The sequence below is a fragment of the Peromyscus maniculatus genome, chromosome 1 (assembly GCF_049852395.1).
Source record: "Peromyscus maniculatus bairdii isolate BWxNUB_F1_BW_parent chromosome 1, HU_Pman_BW_mat_3.1, whole genome shotgun sequence".
Classification (NCBI taxonomy): domain Eukaryota; kingdom Metazoa; phylum Chordata; class Mammalia; order Rodentia; family Cricetidae; genus Peromyscus; species Peromyscus maniculatus.
In genome coordinates this window covers 25,311,053-25,337,151 of record NC_134852.1, presented here as the reverse complement: position 1 = coordinate 25,337,151, position 26,099 = coordinate 25,311,053, and the positions used below count along the sequence as shown (strand labels likewise).

The window sequence follows — 26,099 nt, the reverse complement described above, 5'->3', positions numbered from 1 at the left end:
ATAGCTTTAAGCTTGTTTTTAAGGAAACCAAGAGGTCTGGAACAGTGGAGACATTATCTATTCTATCAGAATCTATCTAAAAGGAAAGGAGGAGGTGACTTAAGTTGGTCCTGCCTTCATCTGGGGCATTGACATTTCATCCTGGAGAAAGTAGTGTTGGCTTTGCTGCAGTTGCTCACAGCCCTTTGCAGGGTCTCTGATCTCTGCTATGAAAGGAGCTGCTAACACCTTTGCCTTGCAGGATGGCTGTGAGGTTTCAGCACCTCGATAGCTTCCTAGGGAATTGCTATTGTATTGTTTGACCCACTGGAGGCACAGATGTGTGGATCATTCTAGGGCTTGGCCTCTCCTGCTTTTTCTAGTTTGGCTTGCCTAAGTGAGTACCCCAAAAGAAGATGGATGTTGAGAGCACCTGCTGTGAGAGTGCTCCCTGTGATTCCCTAAAGAGGGACATGTGCCTGACTGGGGACATGAGACATCTGGCAAGCCACTTGGGAGAATGACACTTCCAGCTAAAATGTGCTCAGTAACCCTTCAGATGCCAGAAGTGTTGGTAATATCAGAAGCCAGCCCAGCTCTTGGCCTGGCATTCCAGACTGACTTCCTGATGAGGAAGGTTTAGAATAGTTGTTCAAGAATTTCTTTCTAATTCTGTGATGCTCTGGAGAACTTTCAGTTGTCTAAAGGATGTATTTGACACTCTGATCCAGAGTTTAAAGCTTAGGAGGATGGACATGAAGAGGTGGGGTGGAATTCATGTCACTAGGCAGAGGGGATTGATAGTCTCTAAATGCTATCTCCATTGCCACATTCATAAGTTGGAGGGTTGAACTTGATCTTGGACTATTTTGAGGCGAAGGAGATAAGCAGTCTAGTTTATCTTTTATCTGCTCTCATCTCTGCAGCACAACTATACAAAATAAGCCTGCTCCTTAGTAGCAGTAGGTGGCTCTGCAACTGTTTGAACATAACTACTTAGGGCTTTTCTTTTTCCAGCTTGAAATTGCCTGATAGAAGCTGGACATAGTGCCTCATGCCTATAATACCAGTACTGAGGAGACAGTGGCAAAAGGATCTAGGACCTTAAGGCCACCCTGAACTATACGAGATTCTGTCTTTTAAAATAATATCATCATCACCATCGTCATCATCTGGGGGCTGGAGAGATGTCTCAGAGGTCAAGAGCACTTAGTGCTCTATCAGAAGGTCAGAGTTCAGATCCCAGCATCTACATCAGATGTCTCACAGATGCCTGTAACTCCAGCTTCAGGGAATCTGACACCGCTGGCATCAGTGGGCACACATGCCACACGCACTGGGTTGGATAGTTTTTGGGGTTTTTGTTTTGTTTTTTAATCAACTAGACACAAGATAGAGTCATGTGAGAAGAAGGAATATCAATTCAAAAAAATGTTCCCATTGCCAGGCAGTGGTGGCGCATGCTTTTAATCCCAACACTCAGGAGGCAGAGGCAGGTGGATCTCAGATCTCTTGAGTTCCAGTCCAGCCTGGTCTATGGAGTTCCAGAGAAACCCTGTCTTCAAAAAACAAACAAACAAAACATCCCCATCATATTGGTCTACAGGGCATTTTCTTGACTGATGATTGATGTAGAAGGGCCCAGCCCACTGTGGGTATAGTACCATACCCAGGCAGGTAGTCCTGAGGTACATAAGAAAATAAACTAGCATAGAGTATAGTGGCACACACCTTTAATCCCAGCACTCTGGAAGCAGAGGCCAGTGGATCTCTGAGTTTGAGACCAGCTTGGTCTACAAAGCAAGCCAGGGCTACATAGTGAGACCCTGTCTCAAAAACCAAAACAAGAAAGAGAGAGAGAGAGAGAGAGAGAAAAGGAGGAGGAGGAGGGGGGGGGGAGGGGGGAGAGGAGAGAAGAGAAGAGAAAAGAAGACTGGAAGAGCCTTCCCCAAGGTCTCTGCTCCAGTTCTCATATCCAGGTTCTTGCCTTGAGTTCCTGCCCTGACTTCTTTGAATGATGGACTGTAATAGGGATGTTGTAAACCAAGTATAAACTCTTTCCACCACAGGTTGCTTGTGGTCTTATCACAGCAATAAAAAGCAAGCGCACACACACACACACACACACACACACACACACACTCGAATAAAATCTTCAAAAATTCCCTAGTAAATTTTGAGTAGACCTTGTATATTACCCTTAGAAGTTCTCCAGATGGTTGATGTGCCTGTATTCCTTACTCAGCATCCATTCACTCGTTGTGCCTAACCCAAGAACCTGCACAAACTGTAGTGCTATGAAGCACAAGTTCTGCAGTCACAGAGACCTGCCTCGTGGGGTCTCCCAGGACTCATCTCCAGAGTTCCTCCCTTCCCCGCTCCATTATTTTCTATGTAGGCTCAGGCATGTCTTGTGCCTGTAGAGATAAGATGACAACTTTTAAGAATAGGTTTTCTCCTTCACCATTTGGGCCCTCAGCGTTAGTAGCAGCTGCCTTTATCTGCTGAGCCAACTCGGTGACCCCAAGGTTCTTAGTAGGCATGCTTTTTGTGGAAGTGGGTGTCTTAGGGGCATGGCCAGCTATAGCATGCTATCCTGCACTCCACTAGAAGCGACTGCGGTGGTGGGGTGCCGGCCTATCAGGTTCTCTGCACTAGGTTCACTCTCTGGCCCACCAAAGAGAGAGAGACTCGGGATCTGGTGCATAGAAAGTGCTTAGGTGAAGACAGACCTCTAGCCGGTGACTTGGAAGCATGCACTTGAGCATTGTTCCAAGGAGTATGTTGTTTCAGTTTGACTACACTCTACAACTAGGGCTAGAAAGCATCCCAGTGATGACTGGGAGAATCGGGGTCACCTCCTGCTTTTTGACAGAGAAATTTGGTGGGATTGATGTTTTTGTTTTGTTTTGGTTTTTTTTTTTTAATACAGATGGTCAGTCACTGGTTATTCACACTGCAGAACTGACCTTTTAAATGGCAGAGACATTTATAGGGAGAGCACTGCTTTACCCAACACTATGTGGCTGCAGCAGTGTGCATCAGCTGAAAGGTCCTGCCCATAACACCATACGACCAGGGTGCTGTCAGGGAGATAGATAGAGATGACACAGTACTTGTCCCAAGCTACATCAATCAGATTGAAACCTTGAAGTCTGTTTTTCTCTTGTGAGATAGGGTCTTACATAACCCAGCCTGGTCTCAAACTTACTAGTCAAGAATGACCTTGAACTGATCCTCTTCCTCCACCTCTAAGTGCTGTAATTAAAGGCATGCACCACCGCACCCAGTTTTATGTGGTGCTGGGCTTCAAACCCAGAGTTTTATGCATGCTGGGCAAGTGTCCTACCAATTGAGCCACATCCCCAGCAGGTTAAATTCTTTTGGGAAGAGGGACCGGGGTTGAGTCTTACTGTGTATTTTTGGCTGGCCTTCGGACTCACAGATATCCACCTGCCCCTTACCTCTTGCCTGTTGGGATCAAAGGCTTGTACCATCACTCCAAGCTTTTATTTTTTTAATTCTTTGACTTTTGTGGTTGTTATTTTGAGACAGGTCCTGGAACTCTGCATGTAGACCAGGCTGGCCTCAGACTCACAGACATGCAGCTGCCTCTGCCTCCCAAGCACTGGGATTAAAGGTGTGGCCACCACACCAGGCTCTTTGATAGTTTCCTGCATATATACACAAGGTATCTTGATCACATCTTCCTTCACCAGTCCCCATCCCCCAAACCACCCACTTAGCTCTCATGTCTTTTTTTTAAACACACTGACTCCAATTGGTGTTGCCTGCTTGCACATAGGCAACATATCTAGAAGGAAAATTACTTCCTCTCCCAGACCAGCCATCAATTGTCAATAGTTCCTCTGCTAAGTGGAGCCTTACGAGCCCTTCCTCCATCCATGCTAGAATTATTGCTGGTTTGATCTTGTGCAGGTCTTGGGTAATTAACTAGAGCTGTTGTGACTTTATAATCGAAATATGTTCTCTCCAGAAGTTAGCACTTCACAGCATCCTTCCTTATCCTTTGGCTCTTATATTTTCTCTGTCTCCCTCTTCAAGGTGTCCTTTGAGCCTTGTGGAGTTTGATAATCAATGTTCCATTTAGAGCTGGGCATCACTCAACACTTATTCTCAGTACTTTGACAAGTTTTGTGTCTCTGCAGTAACATCTACTTGATACAGAAACTTCTCCAACTACAGTTGGAAGAAGCAGTAATCTATGGGTGTAATATAAATATTTAGAAGGCAATGTGATGGCAAAGCAACAGTAGGTCTTCTGTCACGGGTGTGTTGTCTGTCCTGTCCCAGCTGGAATGTTTACCAGCCCTGGGGAGCAGGCCTCAGGTCCAGTCAGAAGGCAGTGGGTAGCCTCACAGCAGCCATGCCACTCTTGCCCCTGCTTTGCACAGTGTCTGGTAGCAAAGCTTAGAATCTTCGTGCTGAGCTTTATATCAGTGCAGGTTACAGGCATGCATCACACACTGCTGGGCAGTCTGGACTTGTCCATAAAGTCACCAGTTTGCTTTTCCCGAAAGTCAGTGCCTGCTCACCTCAAGAGTTGGGCATATGTTTGGCAGGGCCAAGCCATGTAGGGTACCTACCATGAACCTCCACTTTGAATTACTTAGCAGGCTGATGGTTAGGCTTTCTTTGCCTTTTGGTGGTTTTCTAGGGTATTACCAATTAGCAGCCCAGTATACTTTTGATTTGCTTCTACCCTCTCTAATTCCAATCCTACACCCCACTCCCACCCCTCTTAATTTGCACAGGAAGTTCTCAGAATCTCAGACTAAACAGGAAGTTACTTACTCCCTTATAAGGAGTACTAAAATGGATGAAAATGGGCAGAAGAAAAGGGAAAGGTTGGCCTGTGACCCGGCAGTTGGATGTCTCCTTCCATGGGTTTTATGGAAAGATCCCTAAAGGTTTATAGTCCATGCACATTGTGAAGGGAAGCCATCTGCCCTGTTGCATTGGGCAGAGCTACCTAGAAATGAAACCTGATTACTAGAGACACACCACTCTAATTTACCTGGACCCTATCCTGTAGCCCTCTTCTTTTATTAGACTTTGAGAAAGGTCAACCTTCTAAGCCCGTTTTCTTGACTTTGGGGGAGTTCCCATTGGTGAGCATGTTTTCCTCCCCAATATGAGCTTCAACATAAAAATACTAAATGTATATTTTAGTATATAGGGCTCGGGACACGTGCGCGCGCGCGCACACACACACACACACACACACACACACACACACACTTGGAGTGGTTTTTAAGGCAGACTATATCAGTTGTAGTGTTCAGCTCTGTCAGTTATAGTATGGGCTTTGGTATAAAGCACTGTCACTAATTGAGTCATTTAGGCCTGTGAGACTTCTTTTTCTTGGAAAAGTGAAAGGTTGTGAGGTTTTAAAGGATGTGCACATGGGACTTCTTTGGTAACGTGGTAAAGTCTCCATGGCTGTCACTGCCCCTGCTGGCTGCTTCATGAGGACTGAAAGAATAGACAGAATTACATTGTAGTCCAGGCTAGCCTGGAACTCCTGTTAGTCCTGCCTCAGCCTCTCAAGGGCTGGAATTATAGGCATGGGCCTGGGTCATGTTATTTGTTTTGTTTGATTAGTTGGCTTTACTATTTCCTAATGTGGAAAATACCAGGAATTAATCCCAGCTAATATAGCAAAGGGAATTCTCATTTGAGACTGTCAGCTCTTAACAGTATATGCTATGTTTCTTTTCTGGAAAGAGGAAATTACTAGTTTTTGCACCCATGTTTGGTCTTTCCAAGGCATCATCCATCTCTTGAGTATATACCATCTATCATCATGTAGGTTGTTTGGAAAACTTCCTGTTTACTCCATTGTGTCCCCAGTGGAGGATGTGGATGCCATTATATTGTTACTTTATTGAGTAAACTTGGCCTGGTTCTTATAAACATCTTTGTTCTAATAATGCACTCTCACTAAAGGTGTAACTATGTGACAACCTTCTTGTGTGGTATTTGGAGACCAGAAAATGCTGTTAAGGAGATGAGCAAAGTTGGGTCTGTTTGTCTTGCTTGAAATCTTTTCAGTACTTGCTACCAACTGCCAGTTCCTCTCTGGAACCTTTGCAGATACATATGATACTCACTCTGATTTTGTGCTTCCTTTTTTCTTTCCTGGACAGAAACCAAAGCCCAAACCCCGACCATCCATCACGAAGGCAACCTGGGAGAGCAACTATTTTGGGGTGCCCTTAACAACTGTGGTGACTCCAGAGAAGCCAATCCCCATTTTTATTGAAAGATGCATTGAGTACATTGAAGCCACAGGTAAGCATCTCCCATCGCAGATAGTACCTTCCACTCCCTGTAGGGAGCTTCCAAGGGGGCTGGGATTTGTGAACTTTCAGGAAATAACAGAGAGGAGCTGGGTGATCTGACCACTGAGGCTTCAGTCAGGAGGCTAGCATGTGGCACTAACTAGACCTAAAAGTATGTGGGAGCAGCTCTGTCCTCAAACCAGTCAGCTTTAGCGTACGGTTAGTTATTTGGTAGTTTGTGTGCCCTTGTGGGTCTGTAGATTGCGTGAGGGCAGGAAAAAGGGCTTTATGTGGAGCACACGCTACACTCACTTAGGAACAAGTGCTTGGGACTGTTAGGATCTTACGTGTGGGCGCTACATTTTACTGACTTAGGGCTCTCACGCGTCTCTCTGTCTCCCAGTTTTACATCATTGTTTCTTTCTACCTTCTCCTAGCTGCTTTCAGGGATCTTTGAGGAGAAGGTCTTGCAGGTAGCTGTCATTGTGGACTCCCAAGCATCATTGGTTGAGCTTAAGAATGTAGGCTTGAGACCCAGGCATGGTAACGCACACCTTTAATTCTAGCACTAGGGAGACATAAAATGGGCAGATAGATCTCTGTGAGTTTGAGGTGAGTCTGCTCTACATAGCAAGTTCTAGGACAGCTAGGGATACACAGTTAGACCCTATCTCAACTCTCCTCCACCAAAAAAAATGAAAGAGAGAGAGAATATAGACTTGGAAGGCTTGAGAGAACGCTCAGCAGTTAGGAGCACTGTATGCTCTTGCAGAAGACTGGGATTTGATTCCCAACACCCATATGGCAACTCACAACCATCCGAAATGCCTTCTGGAGCACCATCTTCTAGCTCCATAGGCACTGCATGAATGTAGATAAATAAATCTTTAAGGTGGAAAATATAGAGGCTTGGGCTAGGTGTATAGCTCAGTACTAGACCTGGGATGTGCAAGGTCCTGAGTCTCATTCACAAAACACTCAAATCTATATCCTCTTAAATCCTTCCACCCTGACCCTTGTCCACCTTCAGTCACTGCCAAGCCACTCTGCTACTCTGCAGACTCCGCCAGATTGCATCACTGTCCCCCCAAACACTGACTCATCTGACCTCATCCCAGGCCTGTTAGATCTGTGTCATCTCTTGTCTCTGTCCCTACTGTCATCCTTGTCTAAGATCGTCCTGCTGGTGTGATCCTGCCGCAGAAAAGCCTCTCCATTCTTCCTCATTGCACTCCTGACCCCTTTATGTTCAACAAGACATTGTTCTATGTGTATGTTCCTCAGCACCTAAATTCTGAAAGCATGCCTTTTAAAAACAGTTATTTACTGCCGGGCGGTGGTGGCGCACGCCTTTAATCCCAGCACTCGGGAGGCAGAGGCAGGCAGATCTCTGTGAGTTCGAGGCCAGCCTGGGCTACCAAGTGAGTCCCAGGAAAGGCACAAAGCTACACAGAGAAACCGTGTCTCGAAAAACCAAAAAAAAAAAAAAAAAAAGTTATTTACTGTAATTGACAAAAACTATACATTTTGTACAACTGGTTTTGAAATACAGAAATGCCTAACTGCATTGTATCTTACTGCAGTGTTGTATAAGCAGCCTCTGCTGCTGATTGTGAAACATCATCTCCTTGTGTGTTTAAGAAGCAGGGGCCGGGTGGAGTGGTTCACACCTTAAATCTTGGGAGTTGGGAGGCAGAGGCAGGCAGATCTCCTGAGTTCCAGGCCAGCCAGAGCTGCACAGTGAGACCCTGTGTCAAAAAAAGAGGCAGAATAGCTAGTAGAGGTCTTCTGTAGTCCTGATAAATCTTTGAACACATAGCCCTGCTTGATCAGAGTCTGAGCTCTGTCATCTCTTCATCACTAAATTGTGAGCACTGATGAGTGGCCTGCCTCGTGCAGGGACCACATGGGTCAGGGAGACCCACTTGAGTGCCCTAGCTTGTGGTGCCTAGTCATCAGACATGTTCCAAGGGTCCTGAATCCTGACAGGCCGCTGTGGCTCTGTGCTGGTATGTCTCATCCCTCCGCCCAGAGGCACTGGCATTATCTCTGCTGTGCCCAAGAAGTTACTGATTAATGACTGCTACCCATCAGCCAGGGACTGCACTGCCACCCTGGGCAGCTTTGCCAAGGCCACCTTTAATGCCATCTCCAAGACCTACAGCTACCTGACCCCTGACTTCTAGAAAGAGACTGTGTTCACCAAGTCTCATTATCAGGAATTCACTGACCACTTTTTTGAAAAACCACACCAGTGTCTCTGTTTAGAGGACCCAGACTCCAGCTGTGGCTACCATATAGGGGTTTTTTGTTGTTGCTTTTTGTTTGTTTGTTTTGGTTTTTTGAGATGTTTTCTTTGTGTAGCCTTTGCTGTCCTAGAACTCGCTCTGTAGACCAAGCTGGCCTCAGCTCACAGGGATCTGCCTGCCTCTGCCCCTCAAGTGCTGGAATTAAAAACGTGTGATACCACCATTCCAGCTCCTCATAAGGGTTTTTATATATAAGAAAAACAAAGTGAATTAAGTCTTATATTTTGGTTTTTTGGTTGTTTTTTTGTTTTGTTTTTTTAAGACCTGAATGTTGGTCTGACTACCAGGCTGGCTTCTTTGGTCTACCTTCTCTTTGCTAGGATTACAGGTGTGTGTTACCATACTGGTGACTTTTTACCCACCCACCCCCTTCTCTTGGTTTGCCAATCTGAAGATAGTAAAAGCTATTGAAAAGTTGAAAGAGGCCTCATACTACACTGGCTATACTGGCATTGTTATCTTAAGAATATTCACCAGGGCCCTGGCAAGGCCTTCAGTGGATAAAAGCCTTCGGTGGCAAACCTACAATCAATAGTGGAAGGTGGAAACCACCTCCTAAGAGTCCCTGACCTCCACATGTGCCCGAAAGTATGTATACACACACACAAATAATAATAATAATAATAATAATAATAATAATAATAATAATAATATTTTAAAATAAAACCGTGTCTGCCAAGGCTGGGGCACATCCCAGTACTCAGGCACCTGCTCAGCCTGAGCACTGGCTTCCACCTCCAGCACCTGAAAGAAAAACATTGTCATCCCTGATGGTACTGATGGTGTCATTTCCTGTAGAGTCCATGCTTGGATTTGCTCGGCTGACTTATAACTGTGTGTTCTGGTTGAATTTTCCTATTCCAGGATGCAGACAGTTGTACACTACATTTGACTAGTGGACTTGTCCTCTCTACACTCAGCCCCAGGCACACCAGCCTCCTGCTGCCACCATGACCTCTTCTGAAGTGTCTAGACAGCGACCTTACAGAGTAGCCCTTTGATGTAGAGTACTGTCTGGACCTCGCGTCACCCTCAGCCCTTTTCAGCACTCTCTATACCCTCCGCAGAGTGTGGTCCTGGACACATCCCCAGCACACAGTGGGCACAGGACCACTGCTTCCCCCGGAGCAGTGCGCATCTGTGACGTGACTTGTGTTGAGTGATTGGATGAACTGTTTCTCCAGCTTGGCCTTTGCCTTCAGGAGAGTGGGTGCTGTCAGTGGCCTCTCAGCTCTCTTGTTCTTCACTCATGGGAAGATAGTCCTATAACTGCAGTATAGAGTCCAGGCAAGCCCTCCCAGACAAGCAGAAACAACATCCCACCAAACCTTGTCAGAGCCAGACCAACGTCAAAAGAACTTGTATCCCAGTTTCCGAATCTATCCCCTTCATCTTGGCACTCGGACACATGGCCCTGGCAGATAAAACAATGCACTGCGCTTTGCATCTCAGAGGCGGGGCTTGAGAGCTCAGACCTCAGCCTCAGGGCCCATGATACTACTGCCCACCCACCTCTCAGCCTAACCAGGGCACAGACAGCAGAGTAGAACCTTGTGATGAAAGAAGGACTTAATAGTATGCAAGTCAGGACAACTGAAGCCATCCCAGTACCTTTAAATGTGGAGGTTGCCGGGCGGTGGTGGCAGCAGTGCACGCCTTTAATCCCAGCACTCAGGAGGCAGAGACAGGCGGTCTCTGTGAGTTCGATGCCAGCCCGCTCTATAGATGGAGTTTCAGGACAGCCAGAGCTGTTACACAGAGAAACCCTGTCTCAAAAAAAATTGTGGAGTTTGTTGTTGTTTGTTTTGTTTTTGAGGCGGGGTCTCATGGAGCCCAGGCTGGCCTTGAACTGGCTAGTTCATTGAGGATGAACTTGTGAATTCTTCATCCTTCGGCCTCCACCTCCCACATGCTGGGATTGTGGCTTTCTCACGTGAAAACTGTCATCCCAGCTGTTTTATTTATAACCTGGCTTCTGTTGTAGCTCTTCCTGAGTATGTTTTCCTCCTTACGTAAACTTGGAACGTCGTGGGTGTGGATTGATTCTGGTTTCTTCTTGTTTTCTTCATGACCAGTTCCTTGACTTTTGTTTCATGTTGCCTGAAATGGCATTGTGCTGAAGCAGCGGCCAGTGGTTAGAAGAGCTCTCTTTCCCATTGATTTTCAGACGCTGTTAGGCAGCTGCAGGGCCAGCCTCTGTGCTTACTGTGCTAACAGGGCGTTAGGTTTTCATCCTCTCAGCTCCTGTTACATGGAGAGGCTGGAAAGGGCGTGTCCCTACCAGAGCTGCTCGGGGACCTCCGTGAGAGTCCTCTGCATGGGGAGGCCGGCCTGTCTTTCTGTCATGCTCTCCCTGGCCCTTGCCTTCATGTATGTGGAAAAGGGGTTGAGGCTGTAGAGTCACTGCTCCCTTGTGGAGCCTGTGTGACTCCTAAGTAACAGAGAAGACTGGCCAAGTTAATTGAGCTCCCTGTTCATGACAAGAAGTAGAGTATTCAGTTCTGCACAGTGTGTGTGTCTGGAAGTGGGGCAAGGGGTCACTTCAGAACCTTGCTGTTCTGAGAGTACCTGCTCAGACTAAGGCTTGAATTTGGAATTGCCCTGGTTAATTAAATAAATTTCAAAACCTGAGTCTCCAGTCAGGTTTGAATCAGGGTTTCCTGTGGTTCAGGAAATGACCATGCTGCATATCACAGGAACCCATGAGGGAGCTTTCAGGGGCCCCTCACTCACCAGTGCATCCCAGATACTCAACACCTGGCACTTGCCATAGCAGTCGTTCCTCGCCTCTGACACAGCTTCTTCATCTGTAGCCACTTAACGAAACGGTTCTCTTGGCATAGAGTAATGTGTGAGACCAAACCTTCCTGTGACTTCCAACCTTGTTCTCCGAGAGTGGGTGGGGATAGGGTGATACTCAGTGTTCCCATCTGCTAGTCTTTTCTTACTGGTTTGCTTTCTTAGAGGTACCCAGTCCTTAGCCCTGTAGCATGGCAGGCAGCCTCGTGGGGAATAGTGAAGTGGTTTCATGGACAGGAGGTACCCGTTGGACATCTGGAATCATAATACTCAGACCATTCTGTGCACATAACTGGTAGGCCCCAAATCTGTTGTTACATTTTTCTTTAAGCGTCATTGTTTTTATTTTATATGTATAGCTGTTTTGCTTGCGTGTACGTCTGTGCTATGTGTGTACAGTGCCTTAGGAGGCCAAAAAAGGACACCAGAACCCTGTAACTGGACTTACAGACAGTTGTGAACCACCATGTGAGTGCTGGGAATTGAACCTGGGTCCTCTGAAAGGGAAGCTACTGCACCTAACCACTGAGCCATCTCTCCAGCCCCCTGTTGGTACATTTTAATTTTAGTTAGCTCCTATGGATTAAAAAAAATCCCTGAAGTCACAAGAAGCCTGGCATCTGTCAAATAATAATGCCATACCCATCAGCCCACTTTCTAATCTGTACCTGTTTGCAGATGTTGGTGTGAGCTGTCATTGTTTTAGGAACTTTGTGTTTCTGTTTGCCTTTTAAGATAGCTTGTTTTATTGCTTGAAAAACCTGGGTGTGGTGGAAAGCTGGCCCTTGGGATGGGGCAGGGACAGCTTAACCTTGTAGTCCTTCTGGGACGACCTTGGTGTCATCCCAGTACAAGGTTAGCATCACTGGCAAAAAGACGGCAATGTGTGTGTTCCCATCCCCTGATCTCAGGAACAGTGGTGCATAAACCTTAGGACAACCTGGCACCCTACGGGGCTGCTCCTAGTTAGGTGCAGTGCCGCAGCTGAGTCCCGTGCCTTTAAAGCTCGTTGTGGGCTGGCGTGGTTGTGACAGGCACTCAGAGAGGCAGGTGAGCTCTCTGAGTTCAAGGCTAGATTGGTCTACATAGTGAGTTATAGGCCAGCCAAGGCTACAGAGTGAAGGCCTGTCTCAAAAAATTAAATTAATTAAAAAAAAAAAAAACTTTGATAGGAAGTGCTAGAATGGAACCGTACCACCCTTCCTTGGTAATGGTGCAGTGTGTGGCCATTTAGTGGTTCTGTGAGACAAGTGGTGCTGTCCTATCTCGCCTTCAGGGACACTGGTCAGGCTTGCCTGAGTGGTGAAGTCCCAGATATAGGACCACATACTTGTAGAGATGGAAACTTCCTGAGAACTCATGAGTAGGTCTAAAAATAATCTGCTGGTGGAGGTGGCAGATTTCATCCAGTCTATATTCAGTGAATGTTTGGTTTTGGTTTTTGTTTTGTTTTGGGTTGTTTGTTTGTTTGTTTGTTTTGGGGTTTTGAGACAGGGTTTCTTTCTCTATGTAGCTTTGGAGCCTGTCCTGGAACTCATACCAGGCTGGACTCAAATTCAGAGATCCACCTGCCTCTGCCTCCCCAGTGCTGGGATTAAAGGCGTGCACTACCACCGCCCAGCCTCAGTGGATGTTTTTATTAAGTACTTGCTGTGTGCTAAGCACTGTGTTGAATTTGGATTACCTTCATCATGTCCGGGATGGGAGAGATAGACATAATCATACATCCATAATTAAACGTCACAGAAAATGATTGGGGTTTAAAATCATTAGGGAATAAAGCTACTGCCAGGATCAAGTGTTGGCAAGGAGGTGGAGCTGTTAGCACCCTCTAGAAACCACCCAGGGCCATAGAGGAGGCGGGTGGCTTTGCCGAGCTCTTTTTTTTTTTTTTTTTTTTTTTTTTTGGTTTTTCGAGACAGGGTTTCTCTGTGTAGCTTTGCGCCTTTCCTGGAGCTCACTTGGTAGCCCAGGCTGGCCTCGAACTCGCAAAGATCCGCCTGCCTCCGCCTCCCGAGTGCTGGGATTAAAGGCGTGCGCCACCACGCCCGGCTGTGCCGAGCTCTTTGACACACTATGAAAAGTTAGATATACACTTACCATTTACTTCTAGGTATTTATTTACCCAAGAGGAATAAAAACATATGTTCACCCAGACTTAGACGCCACAGTTTGTAGTGGTTTTGTTCCTGAGAGCCCCAAGTTGGAAAGAACCCAGACATCCCTCAGCAGGTGAAAGAACAAACTGTGGTGCATTCACCCCATGGAATACAACTTGGTACCCAAAGGTACTAGCATTGCCACGCCCACTGAATGATAGACTGCCACTCTGCCAAGAATGATGGAAGCTAGGCACAAAAGCACAGACATGACTGTAGAGTGAGGGCCACTCTGTGGCAAGCAGGTCAGTGCAACCTGGAAGCTGGCGCAGGAATGGAACTGGGAGGGGGGGCAGCATTCGGTGTCTTGATTGTGGTGATTTTGTTCATAAACACATTCTATAATTGGCACTTTAGATACCTCAGTAAATCTTGCTTTAGTGAAGGAAGGTGATCTTAAGATTCTCAAAGAATTGCTGGCTGAATGGTTTAGAACACTTGATGATTATGATCTTACAACCTAAGCTAGCTGTGACAGTTGATGCCTCTAGTTTCATCACTTGGGAGACTAAAGCAGGAGATGCTGTTTCAACAACAAATTATTGTGTGTGTAGATATAAATAACTGGTGGTTGTGGCACATTCCTTTAATCCTGGCACTCAAGAGGCAAAGGCAGTTGGATCTATGTGTTTGAGGCCAGCCTGGTCTAACTCTGTAATGAGTCTGGGCCAGCCAAGGCTATACAGTAAGACCTTGTCTTCCCAAAAAGAAAAAACAATGACATATTAATTAGTGATTGGAGTACCTTATGCTTGAGAGGGCTAAGCTTGCCATGCTGATAGCATGACTGGACATAGCCTGCACACTAGCAGTGCACCCTAACCTATGAGCTCCCTTGCCAAATACTTCATCTGAATCTTTCTCAGGAGACAGTGACTGAACAAAGCAGATGTGCTGTATTTACAACACAACTGGCCCAGCCTCAACAAAGTCAGTGTTGTGAAGAAGAGTTTGGGGACCTAATATGATTTCTCTGTCAGTGAACCCCTTTCTCTGCATAGCCCAGTGTTAAGCCATGGCTGTGAAGTCACACCAGCTTTACCCTTGTACCCAGACTGTCAGTCAGCAGATTCTGAGAATCAAAAATCTTGTCTGTGTTTTTAGCAGGAGGCCTGGTGATAGCTTGCTCGATGTTAGCCATCGTTTCAGTGGCACATAACAGTGACTTGTGGGGTAAGCATCAGACTAGAGATCTCCCCAGAACGGTAGGCTAAATGACACAGACTGTGTCCCCAGTAGATTGCTTTTCTTTTCTTTTTCTGTTTGTTTGTTTGTTTGTTTGTTTGTTTGTTTGTTTGTTTGTTTGTTTGTTTGTTTGTTTCAAGACGGGGTTTCTCTGGGTAGCTCTGGTTGTCCTGGAACTCTCTCTGTAGACCAGGCTGGCCTCAAATGCACAGAGATCCACCTGCCTCTGCCTCCCGAATGATGGGATTAAAGGCGTCCAGCACCACCACTTATCATTAAAGTTGACTGTACCTTTCATGAATACAGATGTGCGTGGTGGAGTATGTCTGTGCCACTGCAGCTAGTCCAGAGAGGGAGCAGGAGAGCAGCACCGGAGCACTGCCCTGTAGTTCTTTCCTCAGGAAGGATAAGCACTGCCCTGGCTTCTCTCCCTCAGCATTGCATCTGTGGGGCAGTTATGAATAGTGTGCAGTGAGCACTTCTGTGCACACAGGTTGGTACACTTAACTCAGCACACGCCCAGAAGGAAGCAGAGTTGAAGAATTCGGGTTAGCATGCTGAATATAAGGGCTTTGTAATTTGCTGTCTTTTAGGATCAGGGATGAGAATGGGGATGCCACAGTGACCTGCATTCCTGGAGTAGCTGAATTTTACTACCTGTGCCCTGCAGTGACTCTCTTGACTGTGGCTCTCTGTGGTTTCCAGTTCAGACTGACACACAATCTTGATGATCCCAGGATCCGGCTCGCCCAGCCATTGCTGTCAGCTTAAATGTTGCCTATGTGTGGAACAGACAAGTGACACTCTCCCTGGCACTTCACAGTGATGTATAGGTCTTCCCAAGACTGCAGAACAGAAGGGTCAGCTCTCAGGTGGTATGGGAAGACGAGTTAGGAAGCAAGCTTTAGCTAATCCAGTGGCCCGCAGCCACACTTCTGTCACTCCCTGTGCACTTATGTATGTGGTTCGGTATTATGTCCCTCATCAGAGGCAACTCCCAGCTCCTCAACTCAAGTGAACCCCTCCATAAAAAGAAAGACTCAGAACTGTGACCTTCCCCTGAGCTCATTTGCCTGGGTAAATGTGTCGAGTGCTGTCTGTGCGGCAGATTCAGGTTTCACTACTAATTGATGGAAACATCTTCAGGGAACAGCTCTTGCCATTAGATAGAGGCCTTTGGGAGACAGCCTGGCAACAAACACTCTCAGGGCCAACTGAGCATCCCTGTGGGGGCAGGGCATAGAATGCTGCTGTCATTAACAGTGCGTCTGCTGCAGAGGCCCTCAGCATAGGCCCCTGCTGTACATTCCACACATTTCGGTGGTGGTTTTCTTTCTAGTAGATATTCTGTACAGGATGAACTTCAAGGCAAGCCTCGGCTTTGCTGCTTACTAGCAGATGTTTAACTTTGCCTTGCCTTCACTCCCTTGGCTATAAAATGGGACTAATGTTTAAAGCACTTTGAGTCAGTAGGATGACTCATGTTACAGACCTTGTTACAGTAGCTTGTGGCCATACGTAGTAAGCTCATAGCCATTGCTGCTTCTGTTGACGTTGTCCAGGATACTGCACCCTTATCTACCCCCGTGCACAGAGGTGCCAGCTTTCAGGGTCCAGAATAGGCTACTCCACACAGAGTAGCTTGCCTGAGGGACACTCCTTTATGAATTGCTAGAGACCATAGCAGGGTGGGTCAGCATGGACTCTGGAACCCTTGTAATTGCTTTAAAATCCCAGTTCTACTGTGTATGTAGGCTGAACTGCTTCTGTCTACAAAGCCTCCTTACCCACCTCTTAGGACTAACTCAGAAATTCTGTGTGTGAGATGCTTGCCTAGCTCAGTCAACCGCAGAACAGGAAGTGGGAAACTTTTTTTTTTTTTTTTAGCCATGCTGTGAATTTCACTTTGAACTTCTTGCTGCTCACTCTTGTAGTTAGGATTTGGTCTTCTGTTCATAGTCCTCCCTGCTGTCCAGGCCTGCCATGTAAGTTAGGAATTGGCTTTCCCCCAGAGGTCTCATGCCTCCATTTTATCTCATTCTTGTGTGTTTAATTCTCTGCCTGCTCCAGAGAGTCAAAGTAGAAGGCCCAGGCGATGGAGACTCTGCAAGTAGAGACTGAGCATCTCATCCCAAGTGCTGTGTTGAGGACACTAGACATCCACTGCTGGACAACAGACACAACTCCTGCCCTCTGTAGCATACAGTACAATCGAGCAAGAGGAGGGCAGTGCTTGATAATAAGTAAAATAGGAAGGGTCTCATTAGTACTCCAGAGAAAAGAAATGAAGCCTCTCCCCAGGAATATGAACTCTCTGGATTGAGCCTCTGTGTTTCATGTAATAAGGCTTGGGGAAATAGGCTTTTGAATAGATTCGTTTGTTAATTGATTGGTTTGTTGATACAGGATCTTGCTATGTGGCTCTGTAATGAGATAATTCCAGGGACCAGAGAGAGACGCCTAGCCACCGCCCAAGGATCAGCAAGATGCCAGCAGACCAGTAACGCCATGGCCATGTGGCAAAACATAGATTAATAGAAATGGGTTAATTTAAGATGAAAGAGCTAGCTAGCAAGAAGCCTGTCATAGGCCATATAGTTTGTAAATAATATTAAGCCTCTGAGTGATTATTTTGTAAGCGACTGCAGTGGGTGGACCACAAGGCCGGGCCGGACCAGAGAAACTTACACTACAGCTCTGGATGATCTGATACTCACTATGTAGCCTAGGCTGACTCCCAATTTGGGATATCCTTGTTTCTGTCTCCTCCTCAAGTGCTGGGATTTCAGGCATGTGCTACCACATTAGGCTGAGTTGCTTTTGAGGAGGGTAAAAGTGGTGAAATTTGGAGTCATTTTATGTCCTTCAGACAGAGAGATTGTAAGTGGGAATGTCCTGAGACTGGGATATTGTTGGCAGAGCCCAGGGCACTCTGAGGCAGGTCATTGTTGGTTGAGGGCTTTGAGTGGAGAGGTGGGATTTGGCTTCCTTCTAGTAAAGCAACTCCACCATTGTGTAGAATACCTAACTCTAGAGGGCACAAGGGCTCTTGCTGTAGCTGCCTTTCTACATGTCTCACTCTGTTCCTTCTCTGGAAGGAGAGAAGGCATAGAGGTCCTGGTCCCCCTCGTTACTAGCCTACATCCCCAGACCTGCAGTCCCAGATGAAATGATGCAGCCTAACCTGGGAGAGTGGAGCTTGTCTGCCCAAGCTCGATGTCTTTACACAATCACTCTCAGTGCCATGTCTCCACATCATTGCTCATCACTTCCTCCTGTCTGATGGGCTGTGTCCTTCCATCCACTCTGGAAGGCTGCAAGTATAGCGCACCTCTCTTTGTAGATGGGCGTCATGTGCCTTGTCTGTTGCCGTTCATACAAGAGACACCGAAGAATTTGCCTGTTCTTGCTCTCTTCAGACCATGCATGGGTATAGCAAGAAGGAGGCCTTCTGCAGGCCAGGAGGAGGACCTCACCACAAACTAAGTTGTCAGTTTGATCTTGAACTTTCCAGCTGTGTTGTTTCCCAGTGCCTGGAGTATTGTTTTAGGGTCAGAAGCACAAGGATTGCTACAGGCGTCAGAACACGTGAAGCCTCGCCCCAGCCCCAGCCTATATGACCACAGCAGAGAAGTGGGTCAGCAGGAATGGGAATTGAGGCCACAGTCAGAAGGACAAGACGGGGATGGAGATGGGCGGTGTATACTTGAGAACCCCAGGCAGAAAAGATAAAGGTACTCTTTGTATAGTGCCTGGCTCTCAGCTGCTGAGCTGGTTTGAAATGGAAGATGACTTGGGAATCGGATAATGGAACCCCACTTTTGCAAACAGAGGTGGCACAAGACCTTGTGATTTCACCCTGGTTTGGGTACTTTAGCTCTTGGCTGGAATCCTTCAGCTGTTTAAGTTCAGTGACCTCCTGACAGCTTAAAACACAACAAAACACAGTTTATCTTTTCACGTCAGCAGCGGTTTGGTTGAAATGAGACCTTTCTAGTACGTGGTTCAGCGCTCCTGATAAGTGAGACTACAGTTGCTGTTTGTGCTTGGTGATCTACTTTGCGGGTTTTAAAGCCACAACAGAGAACTCTTTCTTCTGTTGTGGTCGTCAGGAGCCAGCATTTGGGCAGTGACAGCAAGACAGTGTTTGCAGAGCAGCTTGGTCTGTAAGAGGTGTTCACTTGTGGCTGGCTGCTCTGAGAGGAGAGAAGCCCGTGTTTTCTTCTAACTAGAAGGTGCTCCAGGACCCTAAGTCCACAAGTCTTCTGAGGTGATTTTCAGCATGGCCCTAGCGCATCATGCTAGAACAACAAGTTGTGTAGTGGTAGAGTAGGAAAAACAAAGTAGAAATTCCAAAGTAGGAATGGATTTCACTTACCGATTCTGACAGACATGAACTTGTCAATGCTCCTGCCACAGGCTCTCCTCTAAGTGCTGAGAGGACAGGCTTGCACCACTCTGTTCAGCCTAAGCATAGTTTCTCTGTGTGTGCTGTATGCATGGGCATGGGCATGGGCATGGGCACTGGTGCATGAATGTGAAAGGCGGAGAACAAATTTCAGGAATCTACTCTCACCTACCATGGTGAGGTTCAGGCTCTGATTCTGGCTGGCCTGGGAGGTACCAAGCATTCTCCACATTCCATCTCAAAGTAGTGGTGGACTTAGAGATGCACATTGCTGCATCTGCCTGTTTTATGTGAGTTCTAGGGGATTGATTTTTATCTGCTAAGCCATTTCCTTAGCCCCTGAACACTTTTCTGATCTATCCCAAGCTGCCTCCTCCATAGTTGCTCTTAAAGTTGGCTGAGATGGGTGGTAGTGGGGGGCTGAGGCATTAATACTAAATCTGCCCAGTTTGGAAAACATTAAAATGGGTGTAGGCTAGATGAGGAGAAGGTGGTAATAGCTCTTTTAATAATAAGGACGATTGCAATGTTTACTACTTGACAGTAGTCCCATATCTCCTCATCTGACCGTCACTGGTTCATACTTCCTGTGTTGGGCAGGGAGGCTATATCTTTAGAATGATCTCTGAAGGAAAGGACTATATGTTTTCTTTTTCTTTTACTTTTTCCCCCCAGAAAATAGAAATTGCTGTATTATTGACATGCAGTCTCTCCCCACGCCCCTTTGTGGTACAGGATATGAAAGTACCACAACATACATGGAGAGGTCGGAGGACAGCTTGAGGGAGCCGGTTCTCTTCTTCAGTCATTTGGATCCCAGGGATGGAATTCCAGGTCATCAAGCTTGGCAAATGCCTTTATCTGCCAGCCATCTCATTGACTCTAATATGTTCATATTATGTTGTCTTGAGGTTTTAGTTTTTCAGTCAAGAACTCACTAGGGTGCCCAAGCTAGACTTAAACTTGTGAACTTAAAGATCCTTAACCCTCATTTTCCTAAGTAACTGGAACTACAGGCGCATGCCATGGCATCTGCTTGTCCTTGTTTAACTGTTTCTAGGTATTTAGGAAACACTTGTTTATAGGTTTTAACACTCTACATTTAAAAAGATTTTTAAAGCCAAGCATGATAGCACATGTCTGCAATCTCAGCACTTGGAAGGTGGAGAGAGGAGCATCAGAAATTTACAAGTTAGACTGAGTTAGGAAGTGGGGCTGTAGGCATGGTTCAGCGACAGAAGTGCTTGCTTAGACCCCAGCAGGAACAGATCTGAGGTGTGCCTCAGTGGTAGAGCCTCCTGCGTGTAATCTGCCACTGAGGCTGAGAGTGTGGCTTAGGTGTAGAATGATTGCCTGGTCATCACTGAAAAACAAAAATCATTTAAAATGGTTTCCTCTTTGTTCTTTTTTCTGGGGGGTGTTATTTGAGTTATTATAGGTATGGTTTAGAATAGATGATATATTCATTCAGATTCAGGCTTCCTCTGTGACCTTAGAACCTTGTGACTGTTATGGATGGTGGCAAGGTGATTATGTGTCAGTGTCAGACTACATCCAGGTCTTAGCTCTGGATCTGTCATTCTTTTGTTTTTGTGTGTGAAGATATTTAATGGTCTCTTTCAATGAGGAGAGTGACCAGGGCACAGTTGGCAGTCCCTAGCAGTTAGAAAACAGAAATGGATGATACTGGATGGAGATTGCCTGTGCTCAGATGGCTATGAAAGGGCCAGAGTGTAGCTCAGTGTGTGCATGTACTCAAGGCCCTGGGTTGTATTCCTAGCACCATAAAAATAAAACCTGAGCAGGGAAGGGTACTGTTACTAGTTATCTCTCTTGTCCTTAATTTGTGTGCAAAGTAGAGGCCCTGTCTTCTCTGCCTAGGAAGAAAGGTGATCTCACAACTTACTTTTGTCTGAGACTATGTTAGTCTCGTGATGTGAAAACATGAAGTAGGACTTCCACTACTTAACCTAGGTCCTTACTGGGTCTGTCTCTTCTGATCTTTGCAACAGCCCTGGGAGGCTGACTTCTGACAGGACATAAAGATTTACAGGGATTGAGAGTAAGGCTGTGCTTACAGCTCAGTGACAGCACATGCCCTGCATGCCTGGAGCCTGAGCAGCAAAACAAGCAAGATTAGAGGCCATTAAAAAACAAGGAGTGAGCCGGGCAGTGGTAGTGCACACCTTTAATCCCAGCACTCGGGAGGCAGAGGCAAGGGGATCTCTGTAAGTTTGAGGCCAGCCTGGGCTACAGGGTGAATTTCAGGATAGCCTGGGCTGTTACACAGAGAAACCCTGTCTCGAAAAAAAAAATTAGATAGATACATCCATCCATACATACATACATACATACATACAGAGAGAGAGACGAACTGAGGGTGACCTATTCTTATATTTTTAGTTGTGAGCCTAGCTTTTAATGGCTGAGCCATCTTTCTAGCCCGAGGGTGACCTATTCTATATCCTGTGGTGTGCGTGCGTGCGTGCGTGCGTGCGTGCGTGTTTATTGGCCATATATATATTTCCCCCCCTGGGTGAGCATGTGGATGAGCATGAAACATACATGTGGAGGCCCGAGATGGGTGTCAGGTGTCTTCCTCAAACATGCTCTACTTTATTTTTTGAGAAAGGGTCTCTCCCTGAACCGGAAGCTCACTGATTGACTAGACTGGCTGCCCAAAAGCTCCAGGAACCCACTTGTCTCAGCCTTCTCTCTTACCCCAGTGCCAGGGTCGCAGGCACACTGCTGTATCCAGCTTGTGTGCGTGATGGGGATTTGAACTCCCCATCTCCTGACTAACTGAGCCGTCTTCCCAGCCTTCGTGGACTTAACATTGTAAGGATAGCAGGCGACAGGTTTTGGGTTTCTGTTTGTTTGTTTGTTTTGTTTTTTGTCCTTGTTAACCAAGGTTGCTTTTTGGTTTTTGTTTTTAAAAAACAGGGTCTCACTACATAGCCCTGGCTGACCTAGAACTCACTATGTAGACCATGCTGGCCTTGAATTCAGAGATCCGCCTGCCTCTGCCTCCTGAGTGTTAAGGCTAAAAGATTGTACCACCATTCCTGGCCTTTTTTTTTTTTTTTTTTTTTGGCTGGGTAGTGATGGTACACGCCTTTAATCCCAGCACTCGGGAGACATTTATGTGTATGAGTGTTTTGCATGCATGTATATCTGTGCACCATATGTGCCTGGTGCCCATAGAGATCAGAAGAGGATATTGGATCCCCTGGAACTGGAATTCTGTCTTTTTAACTTTTTACTTAATTTATTATTTGTGTGTATGTGTTGTGTGTGCTGGGTCCTCTATCTAGGTCCTCTGCAAGTGCTCCTAACTGTTGAGCCATCTCTCCAGCCTCTGGATTTATTTTTAATTTTGTGATGTATGTTTATTTGTATATGGGTTTATGAACCTGTGAGTCCTGGTCAGAGTCCACGGAAAGGATGTTGAATCCCATGGAGCTACAGTTACAGGGGCTGTAGCCAACCCTTGTGGGTGCTGAGAGCAATATGCACTCTTTAACTGCTGGCTCATCTCTCCAGCCACCCCTTAAAGAAATTTTTACATGTACATATAATCTTGGTTTTGTTGTTATTGTTTAAAAAAACAACAGCCAATTGAAATGACACAATACAGTCGTATGATGGGTTTTGTTTGTTTGCTTTGCTTTTTTTGAGACAAAACGTTCACTAATATCTCAAGCTCTCGGTCTTTTGAGTGTTAGGATTGTGGGCCTCTTCCCCTAAGCCCATCTTATATAAGTCCCTCCTTCCTTCCCCACACCTTCCCTTCCTCAGCATAGTCTTTTTTTGTCTGGATGTATCAGGTTATTTAATCAGCTGGCAGCTGAACGGTGTGTGTTTGTGTGGTGTTGTTGCAGGTCACACTGCAGCAGCTGTCTATAGCTGAGGAGACACCGGCTCTTGTGGTTAAATCTCATGTGTGTCCATCTCTGTTGACCTATGGGTGTGGTCAGCCTGAGACTTCATCACCATATACCTCTGTAAACTGCTGGACATAGGGTACCTTACATAAAAGTCTGGGTTAAGCATCTAACCCAGTTCTTCATTATATAGCTAAGACCTGGGAGTTGTAGGGTTTCCTTGCTAGCTACAGCAGCTAAGAGCCTGTCTTGCCAATATAGGCCTTATTAATATTGGCACAGGGGAGGCTCTGCCCATATGACGGTATCTTTCACACCTTGAGCTCTGGAAGAATAATGGTATGTCTTAGAGCCAGCTGGTGTATCAAAGGGAGTTTCTGTGTAGCTTCAGGCCTTCAGTGCTTGAAACTTGAGGAAGGCAGCAGGCATGTTTGGTGGAGGCTTACCTCTGACCGAGGATGGGAGAATCTTCGTAGAGGGGAAGGTGGGCTAGTGCAAGTCAGTGGTGGCAGGTAGAGACGACACACTACTCTCATCCTTTGAAGGGCAGCCTGCAGCGCCTGGGGCTGCTCAGATCTTTGCGGGCTCTTCTTTAGAGTCTAAGGATGGCCGTACCACCAGGGTGCTGGGGCGCTTACACTCTTACAGGTCTGTTCAAGATTGTCTTGGGGAAAATAGTTTTTTCTTCTCTCACTTCCCCATCATTATGTCCAGTGAGAAGACAGGTTTTGAAAAGTTGAGTTCGAGGAGGGGGCTGTGTGGGAGAAGTTGCTGGCCTGCCTCAGTTGACCCGGGGAATGACTCCAGCAGCTATCAGTTTTGTCCGCCAGTCTTTCTGTGTCTTCGTGCTCCAGGTATCCTGAATGTGGTTCCTGCCTCCAGCTGTAGTCTCCCTCTGTCCTTGACTTACTAGCATAGCTTCTTCCTGAGTGGTCTCTCTGCTTCTGGTCTCATCTTTCCAGCTCCCAGTTGCTGCAGTGTCTTTCTAACATCAGTGGAGCCTCTGTCAACTTCCCCTGTCAGTGTTCTCCATCATCCTGGACAAAACTGAGTCTGCTGTCTTCTCACATCCAGCCTTGCCCCTTGGTGTTTTCTTCATTCACCCCGAACTTAAGGTCACTATCAGAACCGCTGCCATCCCTCAAAAGTCCTACCTAGAACCCTTCTCTGCCCTGTCCTCCAAGCCAGAGCCCCTACTGACTGTCTGTTGTGCCCTGCACCTTTCTCTACAAGCACTCTATGTACGAGACCCTTATTGTTTGTCTCCTCAATAGGCCCTAAGTTCCTCGAGAGAAGAAACTGGCTTTTCATTGTTTCCTTCAAGCCAAGTGCACAAGACTCTAGTAAATGATTATGAATGACTGAATAGTGTAAAGCATTCAAAAGACCCCATCCCTCAAAAGCTCTATTTAGCTGTGGAAATGTGGACTATGTGCATAGAAAAGGAGAAGGGGAGTGATGCATATCATGCTAAGGTCCTAAGTAAGGTTTCAGTATCTGGGTGGGAACAAATGCCCGCTATCTTTGGTGTGGGGGTAAGGGAAGATTACAGACAGGGGGCATGCCTGAGACTTGTAGCTGCCAGCCAGCGGAGCAAAAGGGAATCAGCTGGGACAGGCTGATGGGAAACATAGTTAGTGTCCTCTAGGTGGGAGCTAACAAGAGAGTCCAAGATAGCTGCCTCAGGCTGGAAAAGGAAAGCAATAAAATACTGTGTGAGCGTTGTTATCCTTAGCAGCCAGAGTAGTAAGTGCCCAGCTAGCAAGCCCGTGCCTGGCAACAAAACACAGTAGCATCCATCCATACACTAGCCTGCCACTTGGCCACAGAGGGGATGGAATGGTGGGTTACCTAAAATCTCGTTGAACAGGTGCAGTCAGTGAAATAGACCAGTTACAAAAACCAGGATGTATGCTCCCATTTACACAAAATGTCCAGATAGGCAAACCCGCCATTCAGAAGGTAGGGTAGCAGCTGCGGGGAAGCAGGGATTTGGAGTGCCTGCTTATGGGGGACAGTTTGTTTCTTCATGGACTGATACAAAAGCTGTAAAACTAATGACTGATTTTTCTGGATATGCCGAGGGCGGGGAAGGAAAGCTGTTATGTTGTATATTTTGAATTAATTGAATAAATGAATTGTTGGTTAATAGTAACAGTAAATGGAGGGTAAATAAATAGATATTTTCCTCTAGGATTGGTCATTTTTCACTGAGTCTACAGTTGCTTGTTTGATTTGAGATGGATCCTTAGAGAAGAGGCCTGCTCACGGTGTTGTTCACATCTTGGAGCACTGGAGACTAGGGAGGAAGACAGTGTTGGTCTGTGTTACAAGGTATTGCTGCTCTAGGGCTATCTTTAGAGTTTGCTTAAGCATTTGCTCTATGGAGTCCCCAGCATAGTACAGAGCAAGGGGATAGCCGATTGTCAGACCCCTGCCACCTTTCATTTGGAAGACTGATCGCGTGTATTGACCTTGGTGTTTTTGGTTAGGTGTTTGGGGTGAGTTTCTGGAGATCTGAATCTGCAAGTCACCATGGAGATGCCATGCCCACACTTACAAAATGTTTACATCCTTCTTTCTGGTAATAAAAACAAAGGATGTCTCCACCTGCCAGGGGCACTGTCTGTATTAGTTACTTTTCTCATTGCTGTGACAGTAGCAGTTTTAAGAGGGAAAGGTTTATTTTGATGAGAAGTATAACACTGTTAACTATATTATGTCCAGGGCTGACGCTCAGCTTGCCTCTTCCGTTTTTCCTTGGGATGGTGCCATCCACATTCACAGTGGATCTTCTCAACCTCCATTAAGCCTGTCTCCTAGGTAATAGTAAATCTAGTCCAGCTATCAATGAATGTGAACCATCATACTATCTGACCAAAGTGTTTGTGGACTACCCACCATGTGGTTCAGTGTAGACAAAGATCCTTGTCTTCAAAGGTAAAGAACATAATGTTGTAAAGAGATCGGTGAAACCCCAAGAGGAAGGAGTCAGGGTGACTGAGCCTATGAATTGTAGTTTGCTCTTCACAGCTCTCCAAGATGGGAGGCCTGATGGAGTCCCAGTGACC

General features: G+C 46.3%; 1 protein-coding gene across 1 annotated transcript in view; it reads left to right on the top strand.

Moving 5' to 3' along the window:
* Window positions 1-26,099, top strand: part of Arhgap35 (Rho GTPase activating protein 35) — a 112,283-nt gene that overhangs the window by 60,009 nt on the left and 26,175 nt on the right. The window contains exon 3 of the mRNA XM_006991467.4: window positions 6,150-6,294. Within this exon, the coding sequence (XP_006991529.1) occupies window positions 6,150-6,294 (145 nt within the window). The remainder of the gene's footprint in view (window positions 1-6,149; window positions 6,295-26,099) is intronic.